This window comes from Canis lupus, chromosome 25, assembly GCF_048164855.1.
Source record: "Canis lupus baileyi chromosome 25, mCanLup2.hap1, whole genome shotgun sequence".
Taxonomy (NCBI): Eukaryota; Metazoa; Chordata; class Mammalia; order Carnivora; family Canidae; genus Canis; species Canis lupus.
Window position 1 is genome coordinate 13507749 of NC_132862.1, and position 16982 is coordinate 13524730.

At 37.1% G+C, this 16982-nt stretch overlaps 1 protein-coding gene across 1 annotated transcript in view; it reads right to left on the minus strand.

The window, feature by feature from the left end:
• LRRK2 (leucine rich repeat kinase 2) overlaps positions 1-16982 on the minus strand; it is a 139153-nt gene that overhangs the window by 30310 nt on the left and 91861 nt on the right. The window contains exons 36-41 of the mRNA XM_072798341.1: positions 15399-15545; positions 15062-15253; positions 13536-13682; positions 10170-10270; positions 6982-7172; positions 567-727 (exon numbers count right to left, since the gene is read on the minus strand). Of these exons, the coding sequence (XP_072654442.1) occupies positions 567-727; positions 6982-7172; positions 10170-10270; positions 13536-13682; positions 15062-15253; positions 15399-15545 (939 nt within the window). The remainder of the gene's footprint in view (positions 1-566; positions 728-6981; positions 7173-10169; positions 10271-13535; positions 13683-15061; positions 15254-15398; positions 15546-16982) is intronic.

Sequence of the window (16982 nt, forward strand, 5' to 3'; positions counted from 1 at the left end):
AGCACCCTGTACTCAAATGTGCTATATTTCTGCCATGAAACATACACATATTCAGAGTTTGAGAAACAAAGATCATAATAAACATCAAGTTAGTTCAGGTCAGATTTTGCTGCCAATCAGTTACAAAAAAAAAAAAATCTTTGGGTTTTCAAAGTTCTTTGGATTTCAGAGTTATGAAAAGGGGCTTGTGAACCTGTATTTGGCCTGCCTCATTTTGCAGTAAGTGTGAACAATACCTACTTTAAAACTTTTGCTTTTTTTTGTTTGTTTTTTTACACCTCTGGAGTATCTAAATTTTTTAAAGATCCAACTTTTAAATATATAATTTTACATCAAACATCCTCTATTTTCTGTTTTTTTTTTCCCCTAGAAAATTACATCAGTAGATTTTTTTCCTCTACAGAATACAGTTATTAAAATCATAATATAGTGGTCACAATTATTCACACAAGATATATCTGCTCACAACATGATAGGACACAGTGTTCTCTTGATTCTCCTAAATTTACAACTGAAGTCACTGGTTATCCATCCCAAAGAATCACCATGCAAACCTTCTCACCTACCTGGTGTGCCCTCTGACGTCTTTATCCCCATTCTACAGCAATACTGAGCAATCCCATAGTCAGCAATCTTTGCGATGATGGCAGCATTGGGGTACAGGGTGAAGAGCAACACATTGTGGGGCTTCAAGTCACGGTATATAATCATGGCTGAGTGGAGGTATCTGTCAGAAAACATACAGGCAATGTCATTAAAATGTGATTATATTATTATAACTTTTGTCATGATTTCCTTAAAAATATATGTCCATTTTGCAAAGCATCAAAACTTCTGTGCTAAGTTTGATCCCCTCAAAAGAGGCAGAGAGGGCAGCCCGGGTGGCTCAGTGGTTTAGTGCTGCCTTCAGTCCAGGGCGTGATCCTGGAGACCCGGGATCAAGTCCCACATCAGGCTCCCTGCATGGAGCCTGCTTCTCCCTCTGCCTGTGTCTCTGCCTCTCGCTCTCTCTCTCTGTATATCATAAATAAATAAATAAAATCTTTTTTTAAAAAAAAGAGGCAAAGAGATATCATAGAAGGAAATGAAAACATGAGCCAAATATTACAAAACCAGCTGCGCTTTTTTATTTTTTATTTTTTAATAATAAATTTATTTTTATTAGTGTTCAATTTGCCAACATACATAATAATACCCAGTGCTCATACCGTCAAGTGCCCCCCTCAGTGCCCGCCACCCAGTCACCCCCACCCCCCGCCCTCCTCCCCTACCACCACCCAATAAGAAACAGGTCAATCTTCATAAGTGAGTGATTTAAACTTTACAGCACAACCCGTTCAAGCAAAGTACTAGTTTTTGGTAACCTTTCTCTTAAATACCTAATAATCACATAAAAGGAATTCTGAATTCCCTCAAAGATCATAAGATTATTTTATAATTAGTCTAAAATGTAAATATGTTAAATAAGAGTTGGTAGTATTTTGTTATAATTCCAATTAATAGTTTTTATTCCCTTAAAATCATATAGGACTTTATCTTAGCTCCTAAAATTCTCTCTATTCCATTTCTTTTTTGATATTTATTTTTCTCTTATTAAAATGTTTCCTAAATTGTGGGAAAATATTTTTATCTTTTTCAGTAATAAAAAAAATCAACATAAAAAATATATCTAGCTATCAATACTATACTCTGCTCAAAGATGTAATTTACCTTAAACTTAATTCTATTATGAATTAAAGTTAACAAAAAACATTTTGGACTGAGAATTGGAATGAGTAAAACAGTGTCTTGGGAAAGGTGATCTTGGATGATGTTAAAGTCACTCCCGTTAGAGACTGATCCAATCAAACATAAGCAATAGAGTTGGACACTGCAGGTAAAGATTTAAAAACAAAATAAAGTTTCCATCTTAACCAGGTCTTGTCCATTCTAGGAACTCAGCCAGAGAGCCTACCACTGTGCTCCAACTACTAAAGTAATTCCATTACCACCTTTCCTTACATATTCACAAAATTCAGATTTCCCCTCCACTCCAATTCTGTTTTCCTGGCTCCATGATGTTAAATTTGCTATAATTCTCTACATAATCTTACAAGTAAATTATGACCTGCCTTGAAAGGACAATTTTTTTTTACAGAACTTAACAGAGGTAAATTCAAACCCTTTGTTTGTTTGTGGCTTTTGGTTTACTCCATAAATATTTACTCCATTACCTAATACTCATCATTGCTAGAGGGATTACGAGCCGAGTGGCGGCAATACTCTGAACTTTCCATTGCATGAGGGCCTACAGTGTATGTATCATTTAATTGCATCAGCTGAAGCAGAACTTTCTTTCTCTTCCAGGATGTAGTCAGGACATATGATGTTAGGCCTACTCATTCTGCTCTACATATTTTTGGCTGGAAAATAAGATAAATGTACTAATGAAGTTGACCTTAACAATAAGTAATGGACTAGAAAGAAAAATTTACTAAGGGCTTACTGAAAGGCCATTAGCTACCCTTGCCCTGCTGAAGAGAAAAGCTGGGAGATTAAGAAGAAAAAAGTTAAAGCGAAGTCATGAATAATTGAATAGCATCCAAATCCTTCCTAATGCATGCCTCTTTTAGAATATTTATAGAATGTAGACTCTTTCACAATACTTCTCAAAGGTTAAAAAAATAGTTAAACTTAATTTGAAATCATGTCAGTGGGAGGGAAAGATTAACTGGGTTAGTTAAAATGTTCAATTATAGAATTTAATCTTAAAAAGTACAGTTTTAATAGCTTCTAATAGACTAGCAAAATAGCTTTGGATATATTAACAAGTGTGGATCTTGCCTTATGAAAATAATTCAGCCATAATTTATGCATTATGTGACAATGAGTATTGTCAAATATTTTATTAAACTAAACTGGTCTAAACTCTGTTAGTCATTCTTTAATTGTGATTATCAGTGTTGCTAGGAAACCCTTTTTTTATAATTTAAAGTTTATCTCATCTTAAGTAGAATTATTCTAAAAATGAAATGCATTTATTCACTCTTTTAACAAATATGTATTGGGCATCTAAGAGGGCCAGTAACTAGGGGATACAAAGCCATCCTTATATCTTTGCTCTTGAGGAGTCTCATTCTAGAGGAGAGACAGGTCCTCGAACAAGGTTGCATAACTGTGGTGAGTACCAAATGCTAGGAAAGCCAGAGGTAGAAAAACAGACATAAAGATAGCAAAGCAGACTCTGCCAGGAGACTATAAGTTTTCAGCCTTGATAAGATAATATGTATAATCTCTGCCTTTCCCTCTTCAGTACCTAGCACAGAGTCTTGCATAGAGCCAACTCACAAAACATGTGCTAGAGAGGCCATTTATTATGGTGCAGTCGAGTTTCAGTGTGAAGATGGTATGTGAGCAAATTCTACAGAAAAATGTATTCTCTAGGCAGGCAAATTTGTGGAAAGAGACGAATGACAAGTGTCAAGACAAACATGGATGTCAATGAAGAGTCAAGACCTTCAGCATGATTAGAATAGAGACTGATGGCAGTGGAAATGCAGGAGGATGGAGAGAAAGGCAAGAGGTACAAACAGTTTCAATGCCACACCAAGGAGTTTGGATGTACTTCACAGATAACTTAGAACTACCAGGGAATTTCAAGCATAATTAGATTTTTATTTTTGGAGAAATATTTTGATAATTCCCTAGAGGGACTGGAGCAAGGCAGCAATAGTGGCATAAAAATAAATGAATGGATGAAAAAGATAATGTGAAATAGTCAAAGGCCTGGTGACCAAATTGATACTCATTTTGGGGAGGAGAGGAATAGTTTATTTTATTTTTTATTTTTATTTTTTTTATTGGAGTTCAATTTGCCAACATTTTGCATAACACCCAGTGCTCATCCTGCTAAGGGACCCCCTCAGTGCCCATCACCCAGTCACCCCAACCCCCCGCCCACCTCCCTTTCCACTACCCCTTGTTCATTTCCCAGAGTTAGGTGTCTCTCATGTTTTGTCACCCTCACTGATGTTTTCATTCATTTTCTCTCCTTTTCCTTTATTGCCTTTCACTAATTTTTATATTCCCCAAATGAATGAGACATTCATGTTGAATGTTTGATGAATAAACAATGAATAATGCTTGTCCTTTTCCGATTGACTTATTTCACTCAGCATAATACCCTCCAGTTCCATCCACGTTGAAGCAAATGGTGGGTATTTGTCATTTCTAATTGCTGAGTAATATTCCATTGTATACATATACCACATCTTCTTTATCTATTCACCTTTTGATGGATACTGAGGCTCCTCTGAGGAGAGGAATAGTTTAGATGTGATTACAAGTATCTTTGTCCATAAGTGAGAAATACAAGAGAAAGAAGATATTCAGGGTAGGAGGAAGGAGCAGAGAAAGGAAACTCAATTTTGTAAATAACGAAACACAGAAACTTATGGGAACTACAGATGACCGTATCTTCATAGGTAATTGAGAATTATGATTAAGAACTCACGGGAGAGGACTGAATTAGAAATGAAAGCTAACCGTTGTAGGCGATACAGTAAAAGAATACGTAATGTGAAAAAAGTTCTTGTATATCCCTCTAAACAGCTCCATCGTTTAAGGGACTCTGGAGGAGTGTGATTGTATTGTTTCTGTAGTTATAGTTTCAGGCTGAAATACATTTGAGGAGACAATCCTTAATGCTGAGTTTTTAACAATATACTTAGTGCTGGTAGAAGATTAAAAGCTACTGAAATCCACTAGTCTCTGGTGGCACAAGATCCAGAAAGCTGTCCTAGCATCATGCTGAGAAGAAATCAGCCAAATTAAAGGAAAATATGCTGAGCTTTAATTTACTTCATCAGAAACTGCTGAATTTTGTTATTTAAAGTAAGGCTGCAGAGAACTAGAGTAAGTTATTTTAGAGATGAGGTCTTTCAAACAGTCATGAATGAAAAATAGTAATTCTTCATTCTCTAAATAAACTTTTTTAGGAATTACATGGAAGAATTAGGGGGAAATTAGGATCTGGACGTAGTTAAATTAAGGAAAGCAACTGATCCAGCTCTGAAATCCATGAGGCGTTGCTGCACACTGTCTAGATTCATTTAATACACGGTTCCCCCTGGTGTCCAAAGCAGATATACCCACCCAAATACAAACCTCCACAGTACTGTCTCAATAATAATCTATGTTTTTCAGTAGTTTCTGGACTCTTTCAGAAAAGGAAAATCTACTTATTTTATGTTCTTGTTATATTCTCTATGTACTATTGAGCTATATCTTCCTGGTTTGGTTTTATTTTTTTATGAGCAGTGTTCATTTGTTTTCCTATGACCCATTCCATTTACATTTCTGGATACTGTCTGAGAGGAATAGACACAGTATTTCAGAAGGGAAGGAAGAAAAAGAAATTTGCATCCACTGTGTGACTATATGAGTCAGGTACTGTTTTCCGCCCTCCCTACTTCCTTTTTTCTCTCCCTACTGCCAACACATATTTATTGAGGGCCCACTGTTCTAAGTGCTAGGGACATGAAGGTGAATAAGATAGCAAGTCCCCACTATCATGGCCCTTAGATTCTAGTGGCAAAGACAAACAACAAACAAACTTTTTAAATGAAGACACAAAGCATACCAGGTAGTGATAAGTGCTATAGGTGCCAGAGAGACGTAAGGTAGGCAGGGACAACCTCCCTGAGAGGAGACCTGGAAGAAATGAGAAGTGAGCCAAGAGGGTATCTGCACATCAGGCACTCCTGGTCAAGAGAAGAGCTGGTATAAAGCCCCGGGTATATTTGAGAAATCTCAGAGAAGCAAGTGGCTGAGCACAGAGTGAGATGGGAGAGGGTTGATAACGGGATGAAGTATTTGATCCAACTTCCATGGAGAAAAACCACCATGACCGCCATGTGAAGTAGCAGGCATATGGGGAAAAGGTGAAAGCGAGTGGGAAGATTAGGCAAGGAGCCATAACAGTGGCTCAGATGCTTCCAGTAGGGAGAGACTATGAGATGTAGCTGTATTAAGATTTATTTTGATGGCAGAGCTGAAAATATTTGCTGAAGGATTAGGTATGGGATGTGGGAGAAAGGAAGGAATGGAAGATGACTCCAAGGTAAAATGAATGCATGACTGGAGATGGGGGCAGTGGAGGAGGAGGAAATCCAGACTTTAATCTGAGATGTCTTCAATTACCACAAAAGTCCTTGAAACATTACATATTAAGTATTAGTCACAGTTTACAGACGTTAACAAAAAAAAGTTTCGGAAGTGTAAAATCACAGTTACTAAGTGTGTAAAGCAGTGATTTCTCCCAGTCTCTTTGTCTCCAAAGACCATTGGCCTTTCCACTCTCTTGCTCTGCCTCCTGGTACCGGCTGGCTGCAAGGTCGGGTGTGCCTCTGACACAATCAAATCACTCCAATCCCCTTCAGAAATACAGACTAATCTTTCCTTATTTTTCTTCAAAGATTTTACTTATTTATGAGAGACACAGATAGAGAAGCAGAGACACTGGCAGAGGGAGAAGCAGGCTCCATGCAGGGAGCCTGATGTGGGACTGGATCCCAGGACCCGGGGATTACACTCTGAGCTCAAGGCAGACGCTCAGCCACTGAGCCACCCAGGCATTCTCCCACTTTCCTTATTAGAATTATGCATGAGAACTAACACTTTCCTTGACACTTGAAAACCTAACCTATATTTTTTTAGGGGAAGGAGGTCAAGACAGGGTTAAGATCATGATGAGCTCTAGAACAGAGTTCCTGGATCCAAATGCTCCTTCCGCTGTCTATGAGGTTTTGCATGGTCTTCCTACTCTTATTTTATGAAATTACAAAATCTGGTCAGGGAAATGGTAGTTTTTTCCCCCAAGCTATTTGTGAAATGTTATGGGGACATGTTACTGGAAAGTGCAGATCCCCAAGCCTGAGAGTAAGTTAAGGCTCACTCTTGTCACACACACTGAGTAGAAAACCGTATGACCTAACTCATTACCTCAAGCCATCAGCCACATGTAGTGCAATTCTGTGCTGCAGAGTTCTGGTGAGACTGGCTTTGTCCTGCTGAAGCAAGCGGTCCAGCGAACCCTTGGAGGCCAACTCCATCACCAACATGCGAGGACGAATCCCAGCTGCCAGCAAAGATATTAAGCTGGGGTGGTGGAGGTGGCAAAGGACCACCAGCTCCTACAAAAGCAAAAAACATTCATGAGCACTACGGTCCCATTATTCTTCCGTAAGTGTATTAATGCTTCTCTGGGAAACTGGATTAGAGCAAAGGTTCCATTTCCTCTTTGATCTTTTTTTTTTTATATTTTTCACATTTTCAGGAATGAAAAGCCTTTTAAAAATACATTTTGGGGCAGCCCGGGTGCCTCAGTGGTTTAGCGCTGCCTTCATCCCAGGACCTGATCCTGGAGACCTGGAATCGAGTCCCACATTGGGCTCCCTGCATGGAGCCTGCTTCTCTGCCTCTGCCTGTGTCTCTGCCTCTCTCTGTGTGTCTATCATGAATAAATAAATAAAATATTTTTTTAAAAATAAATAATAAAAATACATTTTGAATGAAAATTTTAAGTTCTAGCTTTCCTTTGGTCTATGTTTTTCAGATTTAATGCAGGGACAGTACACACCCTATGGTCACACTAACAGGTCACATCAGTCTTATCTAATGAATCCTAGCAGAGTCCTACTTAGCCCAGAATTTTGAGCAGCCACTGCTAATCAACTGCAACTGGTGTGTGAGGTACAACCTGCCTATCATTTATGGTTTAATGCCTAGAAAAGTTTACTGAGAGTGTTTAAGCTCACAGGGATATATGGTATCACTCCTCCTGAAAACTCTCTAACAACTACCTGTGACTTTTGGGTTAAAACCCCATGAACTTACGCAGCCTTCGTGGCCTGATCTGATCTAGCCCCAGCCCATCTCTCAAACCCTTCTCTTCCTGTCTCCTATGCTTCATGCAGCATTCTTCTGCCACACTGATGTCCACTCAATTCTCTGCACGTGCCCAGCTCCTTCATTCCAGCCACAGGCCCACTGCCCATGCTGGATCCCTCTGCTCTAAACCCCTTTACCCTTCACATGGCCAAAGGCTTCTCATCATTCAGATCTTAGCTCAAATACTCTTACTCTCTCAGAGAGACCTGCCTTGAACCACTCTCACTAAAGGAATCCCTGGTGGCAACAATCTCTCTCCAAGGAGCCAGAGATACTACTTCAGCTTGAACAGAGACGTCTCCATTCTGATGTGATCCTCTTCCTAGACCACATCCTGTGAGACTTTACAGTCTCCTTTATAATACTGTGGTTTGTGAATTCCATACACACTTTCTTCTGTATATTTCACTTTACGCCAAAACTCTAATTTAGTTGAAATTTAAAGTACATGTGGTATTAAATTGAGGCATGTTTTAAGCTGTGATTTCTGCAGAAGCTCTGCTTCTTAACAGCCAGCTTCAAAGGTGTGGAGTATCGATGCCAACCGCCTTTGTCAGGAAATGGGAGTGTGGAGAATTCTGCAAGCTGAAGAAGAAAGGCTGAATGCCCTGAGTGGGGATTTTCCAAGAACAAAAGCTCTGGACTGAAATCATATTTCCTTAGTGGTAAGAATCGTTTCTTCCCCTGTCTGATCAGCTCAGTTGGTTAAAACTGATGAGACAGTCAAGTTAGGTCTGTTTTCTTCCAGAAGCTTAATCCAAATTCTCCATCCTTGAAAAGTGCTCACTGATTTCAAAGAGAAAGGAGTAGGAGACTCTACTAGATCAGCCCCAGTTCACTAGATCAGCCCCAGTTCATGACCACTGGTAGAATGACCCTCAAGAGGCAGCACCCGACACTGAAGTCCTTTCCTTTCCTTTTCTTCTTCTTCTTCTCCTCCTCCTCCTTCTTAAGAACAAGCACATTACACACTCTACTGTAACTATTTTTCCTATTATTTCCTTAGGTCACCGAGCTGCCTATACACTACTCAGTCTCATATATATTCTTAGTGTATTGATTTTCAACAGTTTCCCTGAGCACACCGCATAAAATTTGAAACATATATTGAAGACTGATAACCAAGGCTGAAAAAAATCAATGTATATAACCAATTGCCTATAGATGGAAAGAGACTGCACCCAGATTTGCTTCACAGACTTGTTTCTATATATAAAATGTTTATTAACTTATTTCTGGAGCCACAGTGTAACTTCTGGTATTACTAATAAAATTACTCCAGGATATTTTACACAGACATGGAATTATTTTCATTTTTCAGTATAACTATTATATTGTAACTGTGCCCCTTTTTTAGTTTACATAAGTCATTTAGTTTCACATTTAGGCACCAATTACTTTTTAATTTTTTTAAATAAGATTGAATAGATTCAAAAATACAGTTGAGTTCTGGCATAAGATCACAGAATTTTTTTTTTTTTTTTTTTTTTTTTTTTAGATCACAGAATTTGAATTGGATTTTACCTTTGCTTTCACCCTGACTCATTCTCTCATTCTTACTGTCAGGAAAGACTCAGAAAATAAAATAAATCCCCACAGTATTCAAAACCAGAGAGGGTACTAGAGTGATCACTGTGTGCTTTGCATTTAACATCCACTCACTTTTCTTTCTTTCTAAGGGTACCTTGATTTTTGCTAAGTTGCCCAACCCTCACCCAAGCAGACCATGAATTTTAGGGGGAAGCAGCCCAACTCTAGCCTCAGGAAAAGGTGGGACTGTTATGAGTAATACCATCTACATTACCATAGAGATTGACTGAGTAATGCAGGGCTAAGCCAATCAGTGCATGGCATTGTCCTGAACATAAGTGCTTATGGAAAAAAGAACATGTGATATAAGTGAAACCAAAAGAAATTTATAAATGTGCACAGGATTTGGGTTCCTCTAACATACAAGACCTCAAAAGAGCTACCCTCTTTTATTCTGTACTTGGGGCAGTTAACTGTGATGCTTTGTACAAGAATTCTCAGAATGCTGTCTTTTCTTTGTTTTTCAACAGGAGAAATGAAACAAACTTTTTTTTTTTTACTCTATAAGGAAAAGACAAAAATGGGATTTCATAACTGGACTCAGGTAGACTTGGGGGAAATGTAATCATTTTGCATTTTCACAAATACATGCAAAACCAGAGTTCCAGGAGATTAACAATTTAGTGTAATAATGTAATTGGATTTCTTACTTGTCTTAACAGTCTAAGTGATGTATGTTTATTGAAAATCTTCACAGCCACTTCTTCTCCTTCATAGGCTGCTCGATAAACAGATCCAAAACTGCCATCACCTTTTGAAAAGAAAGAAGCACTTCAGTTAATCTAAGAAAAAAAGCTAAATAAATTCTATCGATTATAATTACATTGTTGTGTACGTGAAGAGAAATCTGACCCACTTGTTTCATTGAATCAAGTCTCATTTGATGCTTCCTCTTCCTTCTACTCTGTGAACTACAATGCACCTAAAGATTTTGTTACAGCCTTTTCATCTTCGGACTACATACTGCCTGCTCAATTACCTCATTGACTCCCTAACTTCATCTCTTCCTATATGTTGGGTGTTTCACATCTTCATTTATAGCCACAAGCCAGCTTCTGAACTCTATCCTGTATTACAAGTTTGCATTGGAGATCACTGGCATGTCCCTCCAAATCTCAACCATGCTCCATCAGAAGCCATGCTCATCATTTTGTCTCCAAACTAGATTTTTTTTAAAGATTTCATTTATTTATTCATGAGAGACACAGAGATAGAAGCAGAGACATAGGCAGAGAGAGAAGCAGGTTCCCTGTGGGGAGCCCAATGTGGGACTCAATCCCAGGACCCTGGCATCATGACCTGAGCCAAAGGCAGACGCCCAAACACTGAGCCGCCCAGGTGCCCCTCCAAACTAGTTTTTATTCCACCTCATATAGCTGATTTAAAACAAATTTTAAAACTCTCTTTTTGTGGTCATTCTAGAGTCAAAACCAAAAAATCATCTTAGCTCTTTTCCCTTGCCTCTTTTCCATTTCCGTCCCCACCACACCCATCTGGTGACCTTGGTGCTTTCTGCCTAGACTGTGGAGGCCTACTGAGTTCATTCTATCCAATGCCATCTACTTCTCCTGCAAAATCAAGCTCCCTATAATTATACTTTGATTGTGTCACTCTCTTGTTCAAAAATAAATTATGCTATGCTGTCTACTAAATAAGATCCCAAATCAGGGATAAATCCATGTTGTAGCTCCAAATTCCCCAAATTCCCCCTTGTGGTTCTCTTCCTGTCCTGCCACTCATTCTCAGTACTCTAGCCCAGAAGTTCTCTCAGTTTGGGCTGCACAGGACATCTGAGGAGCTTTCTAAAAGTACCAACGTCTGGTCCACCCTCACAGATTCTGACCTAATTAATTACAGGAATTACTGGTCATTAGAATTTTTTTTTAAATTCCCAGGTGATATTAATGAGCAACCACGGTTGAGAATAACTAACCCCATCAAATAATACCCCTCAAGTACCTTTCGTGTGGCTCTCTGGAAAAAATAATCTCCTGAAGGGGAAATGCACCCCACAATTCCTCAAACAGATACATACAACCCCATACCTGTGCATTTAAATTTTTTTCATAAAACAAGTCCATCAATATTCACAAATCTAACAAGAAGTGTCATATAGTAACTGCCATCTTGGAAAGAGAGTGTTAACTGGAAGCCCGAAATTCATTCCCACTCTATAAGGAAAATAGCAATGAATGACCTCTACCACACTACCGTAGCATAAATATACTTGGCGGGGGGTGGGGGGTGTCTCTGATTATAAAATGTTTTTAGAAGGATATATCTCATTTGTTTAGTCAATGATTCTCAACTAGAATGATGTTGCTCCCCTCCCTATACCCTCTAATTTCTGCAATGTTTGGAAACATTTTTGATGGTCACACCTGGGGAGGGGGGGTGAGGATACACCACTGACATCTAGTGGGTAGAAGAGAGGATGCTACTAAACATCCTACAATGCACAGGACAGCCCCATAACAAAGAATCAGCCAATCTAAAAAAGCAACAGTATAGAGTTTGAGAAACCCTGAAATTGTAAATAAACATGAAATTGATGGGTTTCTGGGACAGGAGACTAGAGAATGGGAGTACTTCTATGAACACTTTCCTCTGTGTAATTAATGGCATACAGAACAAAATACAGATGCTTTTGAAGGTGGTCAAAGGTTAAAAACTTCCAGTTATAAGATAAATAAGTACTAGGGATGGAATGTACAGCATGATGACTACAGTTAATGCTGCTATGTGAAATATATTTAAAGTCGTTAAGAGTTAATCCTATAAGATCTCGCCACAAATAAAAAAATATCTTTTCTTCTATTTTATATCTATATGGGATAATCAATTTTAATTAAATTCATTATGGTAATCATTTCAAAATATATGTAGACTCAAATCATTTGCTGTATATCTTAAAATTATACAGTGCTGTATGTCAACTATATCAATAAAACAAAAAAGTAAGTGCTTCAAAATGAATTTTGTGAGCATTTCTACATACATTGCTCAAAACTATCCATTAATATGAAACACATATTAATGTACTAATAAGAGATATTCTGGGGAGCTTTGTCTGTAGCCTGAGACTTCTTCAGAGAAAGAATACAGAATGCCTGGTACTTACCTGTACCCTTTAAATCACAAGTCAAGTGTGGCATTGGTTAAAATCTAAAATTTGGCATTGACAATTCAGCATTTTGTGTTAACTCAATAATATATTCACTTCCAGAGTTCCAAAACATTCAAATTCATTCTAAATTTTTTCAATTGATGTGAAGAATAAAGGTGTAAAGCAGTTTATTTACCTTTTACATGTCATGTCACAAATCTTGGACATTCTTTGTTAATAATTTTAATGCCCTAACAGACATATTTTAGGCATTCTTTCTGTGAAATTTAATTAAAATTAAATGTATACACACACACAACAGTGAATACTCCACAAAGTAAAGCCATAATTGTCTTCAAATTATAGTAATTTAACCCAATGCTCTTTCTTGACTGTTCCGAGTCTCTCAGAACTTGAGTATGTCACCAACATAATGCTTCTAAATTTTTTATCTCAAACTGCTTTTTGTGAATATTTTTTATGAGAATTCATGCTTGTTATCCTGAGGAACAAAACTGCTTCTATGACTACCTAGAGGTGTTCTTCCTTTACCTATCCCATCTTTTTGAGACTGAAAAATGACTGCATTACACAACTGAAAATCTCCTTATCTGTCCTCTGCCCAATTTCTGGCTCTTAAAACAAATGCAAGGATATATTTTACAAACACATGAACTTCCATGGCAGTCCCATTCTTATCTCGAATCTAGTCCATGAGAATGTATGCAAAGCAAATTCCATGTCTGTAACACTACTTTCAAGTATATCATTCCGAAAAAAAAAAAAACCACTATAACAAATATATGAAGACAATAAAACTATGACAATGTAATTATATTTTAATGTTTTCTAGATTATAAAGGAAAAATTATATCCTAATTTTTATTCTCAAACCAGCAAAAGTAGTTACCTAAGAGAAACTCTGGAGCTTGTTCAAATTCCAATTCATCATTATTCAACATAATATTTCTAGGTAAGTCAGCCAAAATTAAGTCAGGAGCAATTTGAGATATTGGAATGGTGAGCCTTGGTTGATCTGGATTTACTAGAAGGTCTCCTGAAAAGTACACAAAACGTTTTTTTTAAAACAAACTTTTAAGGATATACATAAATTTGCACAAAAATAATCATATTTCCTATGATTTCTAATTCTTCTTTTAGGGTTTCTTACCAATCCTATTTTTCTCTAGAAAATCTGATAAAGCGTTAAAGGTTCAGTTAACACCTATGCACTTGGAATGTTACAAATTCATTCCTAGGTTCACTCATTAGAAATTAGAATTCAGAACTTCCTTAGACTGACATCTGTCTAAGAAATCATCTACTCTCTACTTTTACCACATATGTGGGGGCACTTGTTACATGGTTAACAAATTGCTAAATTATTTTTATGTATCATCCTATTATATTTTTTATGCAAGTATAATTAACATACAGTGTTATATTAGGTTCATGTGTACAATATACTGATATACAATATACATTTCTCAGTACTCATCATGATAAATGTACTCTTAATCCCACTCACTGATTTCATGTGTCTTTCAACCTACCTCCCTTCTAGTAATCAATAGTTTGTTCTCTGTATTTAAGGGTCTGGGTTTTTTATGTCTTCCTTTTTCTGGTTGTTGTTTGTTTGTTCTGTGTTTTAAGTTCTAAAGAGTGAAATCATATGGCATTTGTCTTTGTCTGAGACTTACTGCACTTAGTGTTATACCCTCTAGGTCCATCCATGTTGTTGGAAATGGCAAGATAGCATTCTTTTTATGGCTGAGTAATATTCCAGTGTGTATGTATGTATATATTATATATATAGTGCATATATGTATGTATCTATGTATGTGTATCCCACGTGTGTATGTATGCACACATATATGTATACACACACACATATATATACACATACTACATCTTCTTTATACAGTCTCCTATCAATGGACACTTGGGTTGTTCAACAACACTAATCATCAGGGAAATGTAAATCAAAACCACAATGAGATATCGTCTTTCACCTGTCAGAATGACTACAATGGAAAACAAGAAATAACAAGTGTTGGCAGGGATTAAAATAAAAAGAACCCTCACATGCTGTTGGTGGGAATACAAATTGGTGCAGACACTGTGGGAAACAGTGTGGAGGTTCTTTGAAAAATTAAAAATAGAAATACCATGTGATTCTGCTTATTCCATGACTATTTGCCCAAACAAAAAGAAAGCACTAATTCAAAAAGACATATATGCACCCCCTATGTTTACTGCAGCATTATTTACAATAGCCAAATTCTGGAAGCATGTATCATCTATTTTAATCCTCATAACAATTCTATGAGGTAGGTTCTAGTATTCTTATTTCATAGTTGAGGTTATGTTGCCCAGTAGGCCATTGAACATTGAAAGGATCACTTAAAAAATTTGAAAGTTTTACATCAATACTACCTTCTTCTGCTTTCTTCATCAAGTCGTCAAGTAAGATTTTTTGATGCTCTTCACCATCATTAAAACTATATAATGCCCATTTCTTCAACAGAGTTTCTCCTTCACCACAAATATCAATCTCCAGCAATCCAGGAAACCATTCTTCCATCAGAGAATCAATGTGATCCACAACTTGGCCCAAAAGAATACAGCCTACATGATCCAAAGAAGAGCTCATCAACACCCTATCTGAACCTTATTCTGTTGCAAAGCTAGAAAGAGGGACTACAAAGTTTGAAAAAAAAATGTTTATATTTCTTTAGTGGTACAATTCAAAGTTTTGAATTAATTTCCTTACCTTTTCTACAAGAAGGAACTGTAATTTTTAAGAAACTCTCTGGGTGATTGTCTAAGACTTCAGATCCTACCAGACAATAAGCTTCAGGAGACCAATTCAAGTAGATGCCTTGTCGCCAATACATTCTGTTTGGGCGAAGTGCTCGTTCTGAAAGAAGTTTAAATGGACCCAAATGTATCCATTAATTATGAACTTCATAAATTAAAAGAGCAGAAAAATCACTGCAAATGCCACAAGTAAGTAATAGAGATACATATGTTTTGAAACAAAGTATTGGAATTGTTAATGACACAACTACTCATTCATATCTATTGTGCATGAAATTAAGTATTTTAACCTCAATTTTGCAAGGCAATAAAATAAAATGCCCAGTAGGTAACCTAAAAGATAGTTCAGATTCATGATGCTAAAATAGTTTGATATGCTTAATAGAATAAAAAGAATCATAAATAAGTAATCATAACTTCCAATTTTTTTTCTAAGAGAGAGTGTGCATGAGTGAAAGGTGGGAAAGGGCAGAGGGAGAAGGAGAGAGAGAATCTTAAGCAGGTTCAATACTGGGCTGGGCTTGATCTCACAAACCTGAAATCATGACTTGAGCTGAAATAGAGCCAGTTGCTTAACCAATTGAACCACTGGCACCCCAAATTCTCATAACTTTTAAAACTCTTAAAAGGAGGTTGGTTGTCACACTAAAATAAAAACTTCTGGAATGATTTATTTTAATGTGATGTAACTACCTACATATTGATTAATTGCAAGCAAAATAAGGTTTATTTCAAAATACAGTAACACATGCATAAAGCTGATTTTTAACTGCCCCCCTGCCCCGCCCCCCAAAATGATATTTTTCCTTTGGAGCACTAGTTCTCCCTTTCTTCAAGAAGGAGGAGCTAGCAATATAAAGACCCATTTTTTCTAAAGATTTTATTTATTTATTCATGAGAGACAGAGAGAGAGAGAGGCAGAGACAGGCAGAGGGAGAAGCAGGCTCCATGCAGGGAGCCCGACGCGGGACTTGATCCCAGGTCTCCAGGATCAGGTCCTGGGCCGAAGGCGGCGCTAAACTGCTTAGCCACCAGGGCTGCCCTAAAGACCCATTTTTAATCAAAAAGATTATAAAAAATATAAAAAATATAAATATAAATCTAAATAAATATAAATATAAATATATATAATATATATATAATATAAATATAAATATAAATCCCTCAGGAATTGCACAGCAAGAGAGCTTTTAAGTCTTTACAGTGAATGGTCTGAATGGTCAGAACCTGTTACTTTTGTTAACTAAGACTCTCTGGCTTTGCAGTGATAGTCACTTGTAATTTTTCTTTGTTCATTTGTGTGTGTCGGTTTACACGTGTGCATGTGTTTAACACCAGTGAATCCTAGTAATCTTACCTTCTAAAACTGTTGCTTCTAGTCTACTCTAGCTTGGAAAGCAAGATATTCATACTTATTATAAATGTGTCTAAAATAAAAACAAATACGCTTTGAGTGAGGACTTAAGAAATTTCCTTCTTGACAAACTGCATGAACTTAAATGAGCCTATGTGTCCTTATCCTGGCTACTCTGAAGTC